Below are 15,136 nucleotides of genomic sequence, written 5' to 3'. Positions count from 1 at the left end.
GATGGAGGTCATCCTTACTAGCAAAAGTAAAGTAAAGATTGGTTTTCTTGAAAAAATAATACTGATGGTATCCAACGTTCTTCCGCAATAGATTTTTCATACAGGGTGGCTATGATGACAGGTAATTTTTCAACGTTATTTCACGTCTGGGCTTGGAATCGTCATCAAAATTACCTTTACAATACACAATTAAAGAAAAATCATTTTGTTGGTTTTGTTTACCACATTATTACACAGGTCTATCATGGATATGAATTCTGATCTAAACATTTCGTAAACAAAATTATTTTTGAGAATAAATACTGAAATATACGAGTACTGTTGAAATATATATACCCGGGTGATACACGAACGTGAAAATGTATCAAAAAATCTATTCTATGTATCTAAATCTATTCGCAAAAATGATAAAGATGTTGATATGCCTATTCATAACGCATACGAGATGTTTAAGAACAGATGGGTTGACGTTTGTCTACATAGTGTCCTGTCGCTCAGATACGTCAGAAGATGAGTAGAAATTTTGCACACGACCTTCAAACATAGTAATATGTAAACAACTGTTTGATAGTAGAAATAAACGACGCGGGAGAACTTATCCGAATGTAGAACGAAGGTCGAAATCGAAAAGTTTTGCAGTGTTAGTCTAGCGCAGTTCCCTAAACTTTTTTATATCGTAGACCCCTTGCTATGTTTTTCCGTGTTGGGTAGACCCCATTCTTACCTGATATTGATTTCCTGTAAATTTCTAACTATAGTGAAATTTAGTCTTAAAAAGTTAAAGTAAAAACACTAGTTAATTAATACATTTATTAATAGAATTTAAATTAAAACTACTCAAAATAAAATTTTGTATCTGTTATGTAAAATATTAATAATTTTTTTACTTCATAGGTACTTTTAGAAATAATGTAAATGTTTTGATATTATAAGACAGTATGATGTAAGTAAATAGGTACTATCAGTGCATGTGTTGAGATCCACTATCGTGGACCCCCATTTTCATTTCATGGACCCTCAAATTTTTTTACGCTGACATAGACCCCTTGTAGGTTGTCATAGACTCCGAGGGGTCGATATAGTCCACTATGGGAATCACTGGCCTAGCGCTTGGAAATGATGTCTCACATCTATAGATAAGAAGTTTGATTCTCATATTCAGCTGATATACACCCACTGCAAGGTTTAGGCCTCACCCAAAAATCGCCACTATAATCGGTTTTTCACTGCTCGCATTAAGCGATTTACTGCGGTCTTAAATGTGTCACTGAACCATCTAGTGGGAGACCCACAGTTTTTCGTCATTACACCCAACTTTTATTTCAACTTAACGTTTATTTATGGGACAACTTGAATAATCTAGATAGCTAACCTATTTATTCATTAATTAATGATTGAACCGATTTGGTTAATTTTTATGATAATTTTTTTTAAACCCCAAATAAGTTATATCCCGCATAAGTAACATACGTAAAAAATTCTTTTGTTTGCATTTCTGTTTTTTAAACAAATCGTGTTTTTTATTTCGACAATAACTACTTTATTAGGATTCTAGGCCCCGACGTTACTTAACGTAATTTAACAAACATTAATTATTTAAACACTACAATGTATATATCGGTCAACTTAATACCGAAATATTACATACCTTATATCATTGTCATGAAAGAATTCATCACTTATTGTTATAATTAAGATATATTATAAAGACGACGAAAGATATAATGATCAGCTGTCAATCAATCAATTTCCAAAAGTTGTTTTTCTTAAATTATCATCGAATTATAAAAAATGTTTCGTAAGTAATACTCATAAAAATTCTTCGAAATTCGTATAATTCTATTACCGCTCTATTTTTTATGGTTGTACCACTTTCTTTTTTTTAATACCAATTAGTGGATAATGGTGTTAATTGTGTATCCAGATTTTTTACTGTTGTCATTAACCTTATTTATTTACTCAATTTTTAATTATCCTAAATTAAATAAAAAAAATAGTCAAAGAATGTTTATGTATTTACTACATTGTAAATGTTGTCCGTACAGGACTGAGACTTCCGAGGGTTCGATATCCGGGATACGATCTTAAATAATTTACATTTGGGCATTAATTGTATAGGATTGCCAATCTCACAAAACAAGTGTTCATAGGTTGCGTACTAACGTCTTCTGTGTACCATATTACACTGTAATCGACAACCCGCCTACAAAGCGTGGTGATTATGGGGTATTCCCCGAAGATACCGTTGGGGGAGACCTATGACTTGTAATGAGTATCTATGGGCAGAAACGTGAACGACTATACTGTATATTACTTCATAAAACAGCACACCTCGGGGACAATATGTTTGCGTCCAAGCTATTTCAGTTTCTATGGAATGCGTGGTATTTTGTTAAAATAAATATATAGTCCGGTTGATTTTCTCTCACCTGGCCTTCTCAGGTCTTAAGGCATTTCACCCGTAAAGGTGGACACAACTTCACGACAACAAGAGATGTAATCTACCAAACGTTGAATAAAATATTTTTAGAATTTGCATTTCAATTAGTTAATGAAAAATATTTGAGAAAAAACCTGACAATTATAAATAATCAATCAAGCAATTAATAATTAAAATTAATTAAAAAAATGAATAATTTTTTTAAATTAGTTTAGGTTAATAAATAATTTGAATTATATGATTTTTAATTGTATTAACTTCTTTTCATCTCAATTATAGTTAAACGAGTAATTATAATTAATTTAATTTATAGTAGATAATCTGTTTTACTTAAAATAGACAATAGGAGTATCAGGTCAATGGTTCGAACACAGAGGACACTGCTGCCTATACCCTGGAAACTTGTTCATGTGCAGTGAAAATGCATAAAGTGTGAATTATGAAAGAATTTTGAATTGAATATATCATATCATAAAGAAAAAATGTAAGAAAATTCTTACATTTTTTCAATTCAAATATATTATATTTGAATTGAAAAAATGTAAGTTGAATGAATATGAATTCATATAATATGAATTCAATAATGAATATGAATTCATTATTATGGTGAATTCAATATATAATATTTGAATTGAATATATCATATCATATCATAGTTCGAAAAACGCTTTCGCTACGTTAAGCTCTTTTTTAACTGAAGAAAAATGAAGAGGATGGGCAGCAACATCCTCTGTGTTCCAAAATACCACACTACGATCGCCGACCCGAGTGCCAAACGCAGCGATTGTGGTACATTCCGGTAACGATACATTTGCGGAAGGTTTGAGTATTGCTGTAGGCATCTATAGGCTGAAACAACGAAGATATTATTAAAAATAAATCAACTAAATATCACCGCATTGGCGCCTCGTGACATCAAAGTTTCTCTTAAAGTTTAGAGTCAATTTTATGACAGGACCGTAATTATTATATTATTAGTGATCATAATTTATACGGTTGTCGTTAAATATGAAAATACACGGCGTTGGTGGCTGAAAAAAAGAAAGAAATGAAGACGTCTAAAGCTTTATTTTTTTGAAAAGCGCCGTAAAAACGCGAGTCGCACAAAAAGTTGCGGCAAACGAGTGTTGCGACACTAAAACATATTATGGATGTCGATGTAACGACTTTGACGTTTTGTGTAAAAAAAAAAACAAAAAGTTCGGGATCACAAAACTTTTTTCGCTGTCAACGGTATATTATGATTTTCGCTCGTTGAATCTCGTCAAGTCACCTTGTTTATGCAATGGAACATTCCTCATTTTAATGTCTGGAATACAGACATTAAAAGCGCAATTTTAATTTTAATTTTAAGATTATTTGTACTTTTTTTGTCTAAGGAATATTTTTCTGGACTATTCCATTCCATTTCATCTACAATTTGACATAGATAAATGTATATGATAGGGTAATATTAATTTTTTTTTTGAAAATGTTGTATACTTACGGAAGTACCTTTCCGAGTCGTAGTTATGTTGTAAGCAGGCGATAGTGCGCAGAACAGATGGTTACCGGAGCCTCAAAGATCTACAGCGAAGATCACAGACCGTCAAGCACAGCGCAGGATGTCCACCTATAAAGTGGACAGACGACTGCTGAATATGCTGCATGTACCTGGATGCATTCAATTGGTCTCATTTGAAATCTCTAGGGAAGGCTTATGTTCATTAGTGGACGTCTTTAAACCTAAACCTATTACAATACATACATACAATATTATTCGTAATAGTAACTGTGATTTTTTTTCTTATCGTATTTACAATACTAAATAAAATTATTTTACAAAACACTTAAATTTTCACATTACTAAACACACTCCTTGTAATTTACATAACTGGTAGTATTTTTGATATTAAAAAGCTTTATTCATCATATTACTGTTTTACAAAATATCGGAAAAGGCCTGACAACACGAGGTAAGTTACAATGAACAGGCCTGGGATAAAAACCTAAGCTCTGACAACTTAAACCCGGTAGATTGTAAATGCAAACAAACTGAAAATTTCCTTTATGATGCCATAATCATTTTTTGCCTAAGATGGTTCGTAACGTAATCTGTAACGCGTGATATTTTTCATTAGTAAAAAAAATCCTTTACATTTTATATAAAAATCGAGATATAATTTTTACAAGTTAATTTACATTTAACTATAGTACATATATTGTATTTTATTCCATGACTTTTATCATGTTGTAGATAGTAATATGATGCCATTACTGTAGAAATTTTGGGACTTCTGATAATTAATGCGATAATTAGTTTTGGCAGTTTTCTTATTTCGAAACTGCTTAAAGTCTTTTGATAAGACCGAAACAATGAAAATCTAAAGGGCTATTCGGTGGAAGCATTATCACCTTTTCGACAAATTCGTTTCATTATTTCTGAGTGGTAAAAGATATGTGTGATTTAACGCTATAACGTTCAAAGATCACAAACCTTCTTTTGATTCTGTCTTGCTGTTTTCTTCCAACTTAAAGTTTTAATCTTATTAGTTATAATCATAAAATACCTGATACAATGGTTATGCCTGTCTCTAAAAGCTCATAATAGAAAAATAAAGAAAATGAAATGTAATAAAAATATAAAGAAATTGACGACTGAGATTGTGACGGAAAAGGGAGAATATATATATATATATATATATATATATATGTGTGTGTGTGTATATATATATATATATATACATATATATATATATACACATTGACTGCTTTACATCTAGAACCAATTACCACGTACGATTAATTAAATTGATATTTAATAACACTTTTGTTTTATTGGAATGAATCAAATTTTACGTACGTACATTGCTAAGATGCCCATAAATAAGTTCAACGTCTTATACGAACAAAAAATATGTTACAGAATCTAAACGACACATATAGCTAGTTAAATAGCAAATCTAAAATGTTTACAATAGATGTAGAGTATTTACTATTTAGGTTTTACATTCCTTAATATATTTCTTTGCTATTCACAAAAACAGTTTGCCTGTTGAAGCGATAAAACTGAAGGTGTTTGGTTAAAAAGTTATTATTAACCTTATTAAACCGTTATAAATGTCGAAGGCTCCGTCGGGAGTTTGTGAGATGACTAAGTCGATTGAGCGAATGCACAATGATTGAGGACGAAGCCTTACAACCTCCGCTAGCATTCATTCTAAGGTGTCTAAGACGTAATGATAGAAAAAAATAAGGTTGCCATGCGAATTATACAACTGAAGAAGAACATATAGGAGTAGAAAAACCTGCCGGCGTCATTGATTCTAGCCAATTTTAACTTATGGGTGTGTTCAAGACAAGAGTGAATAAGTTTTTTGTAGACAAGCATGTACTATCGCAAACCTTGTAAGCACCTAACATTAGGCGAGATAGAAGTTAAAATGTTTCACCATAAAGGATAAAAAAGTGTAAGCGCCAATAAAGTAAGTGCGTTTTGTGGTATATATTACTCAACACGTGTTTCACCCCTCCACGGGGCATCTTCAGGAGTTATATTACACCGATTAGTGCCAAACACAGAGTTTATGCTCTGTGATTTAACGGTGGCAGTTGTGTGCGCATTGTATGCCGCATGCGTATTTATCACCGGGCTGGCGGGCGGTGCAATTTGTTGCACGACCACCACTGCATATGCGGAAGCGGCTAAATAATGGTCCTTTTCTTGCTTAGGATAGACTTTCGCAAAATAACGCCTGATTCCATTAAATACTATGTCATTGTCTATGATGGTAATCACAGTACGATGATTTGTAGTGTTTCTAGTACAAAATCAATCAAGGGCATTACGAAATAGGCGGCTTCTTAGTTTTGTGTCCCGAACTGAAGCCTCCGAGTGAACTTTTGTGCTTAATTACTGTAAAGACTAAGACGAGATCTCGCTATGGTAATATTTGTTCAACTTTAAGTAAATGGAGTTTATAAGTAATCAAAATAGGGGTTTCAATAGCTTCTCCTTTCTTATATTGGAGTGATGAAAGTGACTGAATTTCCTATATAATCGATGCATTTAAAAAGTTTCCCGGATACGTATTGGTCATGATTTACTTGTCAGCATCTTCATGTCAATAGTAAGAAGTTGACGGTTGGACATAAGCCTCCCCGCAGATATTTAATAGGACTGGACGAAAGCCTTCTTATATTACTTCTACTAATTAATAAAATTATTTACCTAAATCGCAAATCTTCATTTCAACACATTTATTATGAGGTTGATTAAAAATTAATTTACCTTAATGGTAGTATGTGACCACTGCCAGTTTAATTTTCCTATGGCTTTGATTTAATCACTTCCTATCAATGCACTACACTTTATTATATTTTAATTTAGTTGTGCGGTGAAATAATGAAAACACAATAAATTTTCATCTTAATTATACCTCGTTGAAAAATTAGAAATTAATTAAGTGTAGATAGTTCTTTTTTAAAATTTAATTCCTGAAACACTGGCCAAGAGACATTATCATTAAAAAAAATAAAGTTCTTCACGTTAATATAAATTTGTAATTGTTTAAGCACATGTGCTTCTTTGAGAGACTCCATAAAATTTGTTTCATTTTCCCGGACATCGTTTCGTTCTACTATAGATTTTTTATAATTTAATATAAATTTGCATGTGTACAATCAGGTTAAAAATAGGATTATCTCTTAACTAAATATAATACCACAACGTTTTGACGAATTATTTGAAATAAATCATGTTTTTTGCCAAATATTGATAATTAGTTTTTTAAATTGCTTTTGTTTATATATATATATATATATATATATATATATATATATATAAGCAATTTTTTGATTTTTCCAAGTCTGTAACTATATGTGTGGCTATGAAGAGATTGCTAATAAAATTTTGACTCGGAAATCTTCATTGATTTTATATATGTTATACGTAGCATAAAAGAAGGTATTTAGGTTTCGATGAACATTAAAGCGAGTGCTTTTAAACTATGACATCAAATATATATGTACATTTTATTTTAATTTCTCGAATACAAATATAAATGTATGCACAGTTTCATTTTTTATATATTTTTTTAAGTTTCTTGACATTTGATGGATGGTGTCACTATCAAAAATAAATGATTTCTTTAAAAATAACATGAAGAAGAAAAAAAGATAACAGAATTCGAAACTATATATTAAAATATCATTTTGCTTACTATCATTCCCTGTAGACTACTGTGTCGGAAGTTATTAGTCCATCGTATTCCAAAGAAAAAATAAATTAATGTATTTGACTTTAGAGTGATCAATTTACATTGGGCAATTGGAAATAGGTGTAAAAACTTCAATACTTTTTGTTGACGTATATTTAGTATTTTCCTGTTAAAAGTTTCTACAACTATAACCAATTAAAGAATATATGTATCTTTGAAATTTATTTTAACAAAATCATTTCTTTAATGTCCAGAAAAGTTCCTACAGGATTCTCAACGTGTGGGAACCCTATCAGTAGTTAAGTTTTTTCGCTATCCTAACAGCTCCCGTGTTATTCCCGGTTCAATCCTAAACGGGAGCAGTCGTGCCCATCCCGTGCGAGTGTCTAAATCATACCAATTAAAAACTGTCACTTTGACAGCGCGCGATTTTTGTGACATTAATCTGTGATGCTGAAGTTTTTCTTAAAAAAGAGGTAAGTTTTTAATCAATTAAATTATAGATAATATTCTTAGAATATACTTAGAACTTAATTAAGTTTATTTCTGAACGATCTTCATATTTTGAAATATAACATGGACATAAACATTTGTTTTTAATTTAAAATTGATATTTTTTCTCTATGCAGATGTATCACTATTATAGTCGTCTTACAGCGTTCGATTTTCCCGCCTTTTTGTTTAATATTCTTAAATTGATTTTATATTGATTTTGAAGCATATAACTACCTAATTATATATATATTACACTGCTAATACTGATTGTATCACCAATTAACAATCGCTTTATATATACAATGTGATTAGTAATAAGTGTAAAAGTTTTAAAGGTGTGAATATTTATCCCGTTTACTGTCAATTTATGTATACCGCATCCTAATCAAAAATCAATGGTTTCAGAAATAACGCAGTATTTACAAAATTCAGACTAGTACATATAAAAATTAACTATTGTTGACTATCCTTGTTGCCTTTGTACTGCCAGTTGTATACGAATAGAGGTTCAGAGTGGTCACTTTATACAGGATAATTAGAAACAGGTCTTAACGTTTTTATCTTTTTGCTGAAATAAGCCATATATATATATATATATCCCTTCCAAGCTTTTGGGTCTATGACCAATCACCCTGTATAAATTACTCAGGTAAACATTAATTTAACGGGTGAAATATAAGTACACCCTGGACACGGGGTAAATAAAATTTTGATATAAATATATATATATATATATATATACATAAAGATTTGCAATCAACATAAATCTTGCATGTATTTATACTCAAGTAACTGTACGAAAACAAATGATTAATTAATGTAACCTTGATAAATCAATAAAAATGCCATTTAGGTAGATTCAAAATATATGCACAATAACATCATATATTTACATATTAGAGAGATTTCTTTCTATTAGCTGGCTCATCAAAATATCTCTAGAACTATAAGGCAAAGAAATTTGAAATTTAGTAAAAATATTCTTCATAACAAATAAATATTTGATAAGAATGTAATTTATGTAATTCTAGCTTAAAGTAGGTTGAGGAGGCGTTGACTAAAAATGTATGTTTTCTAAGTTTAGCTCATAGAAGTGTAAACCTTAGCAGGAATTTTCTTTTTGCGTTTTAAAATTACCGTGAATGAATTTTATGAAATTAAATCCATGATTGGTATTGCGGACCAGGTGAAGCAGATGGGGATATCTAGTACAAAATAATTTCGTACTTTCACTAACTTAATAAAAACAGTGGAACATCTAAGTAATAACTTCCTCGAAAGATAGGTAGACGAACATAACACGTGTTCCGAACGTGTAACACTAATAATAATTGAATTTATAATTCGCAGATGCTGGAGCCACGCGAGATCGTGAGCAGAGAAAGTTTATTTTTATAATAATAGCGAACCCACATGCGCGAGCCCGAGACGGGCCACATGTCAATTACTACCTCTACGTAGCGACTGAAGCAAGAGGCAATTGAACTTACAGTAATGGCGGACTATGATATCATACCTTGTTATGATGACGACGAACTGTTTCAGGAGAAAAACGACAATGTCACAGATCTACACGCTTACTACATGACACAGTTCAATCTAGAACTAGAGAATGGGAAGAGCAAAGCAAAAGACAATTTCAAATACGGCGTGGAAGAAAGTTTCGATTTCGAAGTACTCGATAATTGGAATAACAATGAAAATAAAACTGATTTCGAAATGATCGACGATGTACTAGACGGTAATATTAACGATCAAAACATCAAAGAAGTTCTTTTAGATCTAGACAACATAGAATTTGATGAATGCTACGAAGCAGAATCATCAGTAAAGACCAAAGAAACAGAAAACAATTCAAACAATGATTACATAGATGATGAATCTCTAATCGATGAACTATGCAGAGAAGATGGAGAATCTTGTATATCGCCAGAAGTCTTCAATGAAGAATATCTAAATACAATCTCCAGTGAAAATCTTTTACCGTCCATAGAAACGGCATTTTCGAAACGTTATTGCAACTATAGTAACTCGGAAGGACAAAATACTCAAGAATACAATGTTGGTATGACGCAAACACAAACAAACACACATTTTATAAGTAATCTGGAACATTACAGCTATCCGAACAACGTACTTTATAACTTGGATAGCCAGAAAAAATATGTTTTACCTGATACACCAACAAGCTGCAAGGAATTCAGTTTTGATAGAAACGAAAGGAAAGCCTCCGTATCTGATTCAATTGAAAGCGATGTACAAAGCTCTTGTTATTACGATGAGAACTCAGAAAATTTCGACGAAGATGATCTGTTTATAAGTTTAGATGATTTTGGTCTTACCTTTGAAAAAGATGAATCTAACAATTTAAGTGATAATAGAAATAATAAAATTGAACGAAAAGATAAAGAAAAAGCTCAAGGTGAGAACTATGCATTACTATTAAATTTTTTAAGTGTACAAATCAATCTATATGTTTTTTTATTAAAATGTAACAATAAAATATCATGGATGAGTAATTTACAGTAAGATTATATAGCACCAAGCAATATTATAAGAGTTTTTTTCGTCTTGGAGTAATTAATAAGTTTCTTGTACTTGAAATAATAAAAAAGGTGAACTAAAGTACAGATTTGTAATATGGTAAATTAGTAAGGGTTTATTTATTTTGTAGGTGAAAGAATTTGTTTGTGGGAGAACTGCTTGGAGAGGTATCCGAATCAAAACACACTTGTGGAGCACATCGAGAGAGCGCACGTCAATACATATAAAGGTATATATTGTTGATCTATCTTTTTAAAATAATTTACCGAATAAGAATGTCTTTGTTGAACAGGGATAATTAGAATTTGGGTGTACTTCATCTATTTATATTATAAAAAGATGTTACAAATAAAAGTTGTCCATCCAAGACAATTATATGTGATTTAATCAAATGTCTTTCTCAAATAGCTGATGACCAAGTTCTCTTAGACCAAAAATGTTCTATTAACACTTTCGACGGGTATTGTTTTTAAAGCTTTTTATAAAATTATGAAACAAAATACTAATAATATAAGTAATTTAAAATTTATTGTTTAAAATTTAAGGTCTTGCTGACTTTACCGATAAAAATAAAAGAAATTAAAATATGTAATGTATTTAAAATAATAATGATAAGAAGATAAAGTACATATGATCTCTTATTCTAATTTTGTTCGGTTTTGCGATATTTTATACATACATACCTTACATACACAATATAGTAAGTAAATAATAAAGAAAAGGTTATTGATTTTGTGAAATTGTAAAAAAAATAAGACCGGTAATTGAACTTCCGTCGTTGTTATGTAGGTTCTACTGTGTCTTCATATTAGGGGAACCTGAAAGTAATGTCGCTTTCATAAGGTAAATTTAGACGACTACATTTTTAACAAGTTTTTATTTCTAATCAACAATATGTACACCTTCGTTATAAACAACATTTTGTCATCTAGTATACAAATTTCAATGCCGGAGCGGTAAAAACCAATCGATTTTTCTGTAAAATATGCCGACAGAAAGGATTTTACTTTCCGGTCCCCCTAATATATAGTATGTTTTATCATCTGTACAAATTCACTGTATAATTAGACAAAATTAAATAAGGTACCTACCTATAAATGTAATGTATATACGTGATTTAATTAAATAGCAAATAGAATTCTGTGCTAAAAATAACAACGAGAAAATTTTTAAATGCCGGAGCGGTTACAAATCAATCTATTTTTTTATAAAGTATGTCGACAGAAACGATATTACTTTCCCGTCCCCCTAATATATTCATTTAAGATCTACAATAAAGTATATAAATAAAAAGATAAATTTCTGTAATAATAAATTAGTTGTTAACTTTTTTATTTATTGAACAGGAGACGAATTCAGTTGCCTCTGGCGTGACTGCGCTCGCGCCCGACGCCCGTTCAACGCTCGATACAAGCTCCTTATACACATGCGCGTACATTCTGGCCACAAACCTAACCGATGTCATGTGAGTTATCAACACTGCCTTTATAAGTAGAAAATATGGATGGACTAAATCCATTGCGAATACATGAAAATCAACACACAGAAAGCAATGTTCATTTCAGTCTTAACTAAATTTTAACATTGATCCATTCGAAAATCGAACGCATTTTTTAATTTTTTTTTTAATAAGCACTTACTACACGTTTAATATATTTATTCTCTTTAATGTTAAATTGCTGCAAGATAACGTGTTTAATTTAAATATTTAATGGAATCAGGCGTTACCTTGCGAAAGTCCATCTTAAGTAAGAAAAGGACCAATATTTAGCCACTTCCGCACATGCAGTGGTAGTCGTGCAACAAAATGCACCGCCCGCCAGCCCGCTGATAAATGCGCATGCGGCAAACAATGCGAATCACACAATCGCCACCGTCAAATTACTCAACACGTGTTTCACCCCTTACATGAGGCAGGAGTTATGTTACACCGATTAGTGCCAAACACAGAGTCTGTGTTTAATTTAAATTGAAAGAACTAAAGTTTGTGACGTATCATCAAGAATTCGTCTCAAGTGGCAATAGACGGGCCACATAGCTAGTTCAACCAATGGTAGTTGGGCCTGAAAAGGTTTAGTGGCGATCACGAGCTGGTAGACGTGGAGTAGGTAGGCCTCCAACTAGATGGACTGAAGACAGGCATGGTTGCAGGAAGCTGCTGAACACGGACAACGCAAGACGTCATCGTGGTGATCTTTGAGGGAAGTCTATGCCTTGCAGTAGGTGTCGATCGGCTGATATGATAACGATGTTTGATATTGTAGTGTTTGTAGGTTATGTTCATAATATGTAAAATAAAGCTATATATAATAATTTAAATTTTCCCCAACAGCACCCAGGATGTGGAAAAGCGTTCTCTCGTCTGGAGAACCTCAAGATTCACGTGCGCTCGCATACTGGAGAGAGACCGTATGCGTGCCCCGCGCCGCACTGTCGGAAGGCATTCTCCAACTCCTCGGACAGGGCGAAGCACCAGCGGACTCATTTTAATGCTGTAAGTATTTTTTCATAATTATCTTCATTGTACACACACCGTCCGCCATATTCAGTCATCTGTTTCCCGTGGACGAAGTTGATGACACTCACTTCCGACCGCTATTCATAGGATTTCAATTGATTCGTCTCATTTTAAATTTCGATCCAAAGCAGCACATCAAGATTTTTCTTCACCGTTTACTTTCATCTATACGGGTATGCGGCGTTGTATCTCCGGTGTATTTCTTATATAAAAAAAGGTTTTAATCGCCAGAAGTCGGGGTTCTAGAATCTAACATACATTATTACTGGCCGCTCTTCATCTATAGCGATTGTGTTTGCTCTTCTTCTTGACTGAGAGAGCGAGTACTAGTAAATTACTATTTTAATGTTGACATTATTATTTTTTTAATTGCTGTTATTTTTTACTTTTATTGCTGCTAATCGCTTTTCCTGCGATTTTCCTGCAAAGGACCGTGTAGGTTACACGTTTCACTATACTCACCCTTTACAACTACTATTGAGAAAGCGCCTTAGCCCTTCCTCCTCCATTACATATTTGTGGGGGATGATGGCCTGTTGTACCATTTACGGTGTAATATAAATTATTCAGTCTTATCATCATCATTATTTTGGTCAAAGTCCTCTGCAGAACCTTGACCTCACATAGTTCTACAAACTCATATCAACGACCAAACTAATAGACAATTATTTTTTAGTAGAAGAACGAAAGGAGAGTTTAAGACTTAATCATCCACTCTTCAACAGAGACCTTACGCTTGTGGTGCGGTTGGCTGCGGCAAGAGATACACGGACCCCTCGTCACTCCGCAAGCACGTCAAATCCCATCCCCACATAACCAATGTACCGCGTGCCTGCATTCCTCCATCTAGACCAATAAGGAGAACTGAACATGAACAGATGGTTCCTAGCTCTCCCGCGAAACTTACAACGCTAAGATGCATCAGAGACAAGCTAACAGTGCCGAAACTGCAAAAACTATAACATTATTAAAACATTCTTGTATCTTTTATGATCTAACGTAACATATAGTAATATATTGACATATAACTACCCTTTTATATGTTACATGCTCAATTTAGTAATTATATTATATGAACTTTTAATATGTAATATATAAGTCGGATAAATTATGATAGCTACTTTTGATTAAATTTTAAAATTATAAAAATGAATCACACAAATTTATAACGTTTATTAATTTTATCGGATAAAGATTAAACATACTTTTGCCTGATTTTGTAAAAAAAAAGTAATTCCATTTTTAAACTTAATTGTATGAAATATCTCAAGTACAAAATTATTTTTTTAAATAATCTTAATACATTGTAAATAATGTTCCTCTATATTTTGAAAGTTAATAAGACAGCTCAAACCAAAGACTGTAAAAACTTATCGGCTCAAATGTTTGTAAATATTAATTAGTTTAGTTATTTTTAAGACGTGTTCAAAACACTGCTCACTTGGTTGCGAGGTCCAAAGATATTTTGTTAATATACGTATTTCACTTTTTTCATTTTATTGTACTTATATGGAATAGCTAGGCATCGGAAACTTCTTTTTTATTTTTAATTAATTATTGTATTTTAGAATATAAGTCTGTAAATTTCATCATCGGATCCGAGACTGAGTCGCTTATGGTTCTAAAAGAAGGTTAAAGGTCACTCAGAAAGTAACGGAGAGAGCTATTCTGGAAGTTTCGCTGCGAGATCAAATTAGAAATGAAAAGACCGCAGAGGAACCAAGGCCCCGACGTAATTCGAAATATTGGTCGTCTGAAGTGGCAGTTGGTGGGCCGTTGCGATCGAAAGGTTCTCGAGTGGCAACCGCGAGCCGGTAGACGTGGCGTGGGTAAGCCCCCTACTAAGTGGGCCAATGATATAGTTAGTCGTGGGAAGTGAAGAAGTAGAAACATTTTAGTAATATTATTTTAACGTGGTGATCAAACCAATATTTCAATAAA

At 32.2% G+C, this 15,136-nt stretch overlaps 1 protein-coding gene across 1 annotated transcript; it reads left to right on the top strand.

Moving 5' to 3' along the window:
- Positions 1 to 9,627: 9,627 nt before the first annotated feature.
- Positions 9,628 to 14,157, top strand: LOC137925286 (transcriptional activator cubitus interruptus-like). The gene is made up of 5 exons (XM_068768712.1): positions 9,628 to 10,555; positions 10,808 to 10,906; positions 12,024 to 12,142; positions 13,010 to 13,171; positions 13,921 to 14,157. Exons 1-5 carry the CDS (start codon positions 9,628 to 9,630, stop codon positions 14,155 to 14,157), a joined length of 1,545 nt encoding a protein of 514 aa, XP_068624813.1.
- Positions 14,158 to 15,136: the final 979 nt, after the last annotated feature.

Source organism: Battus philenor, unplaced genomic scaffold (genome assembly GCF_028537555.1).
Source record: "Battus philenor isolate CCGP_79_NKW_IND1 unplaced genomic scaffold, ilBatPhil1.0.hap1 SCAF_26, whole genome shotgun sequence".
In the NCBI taxonomy this organism is placed as follows: domain Eukaryota; kingdom Metazoa; phylum Arthropoda; class Insecta; order Lepidoptera; family Papilionidae; genus Battus; species Battus philenor.
Note: the sequence above shows the minus strand (reverse complement) of the source record. Positions and strands in the feature narration are given on the sequence as shown.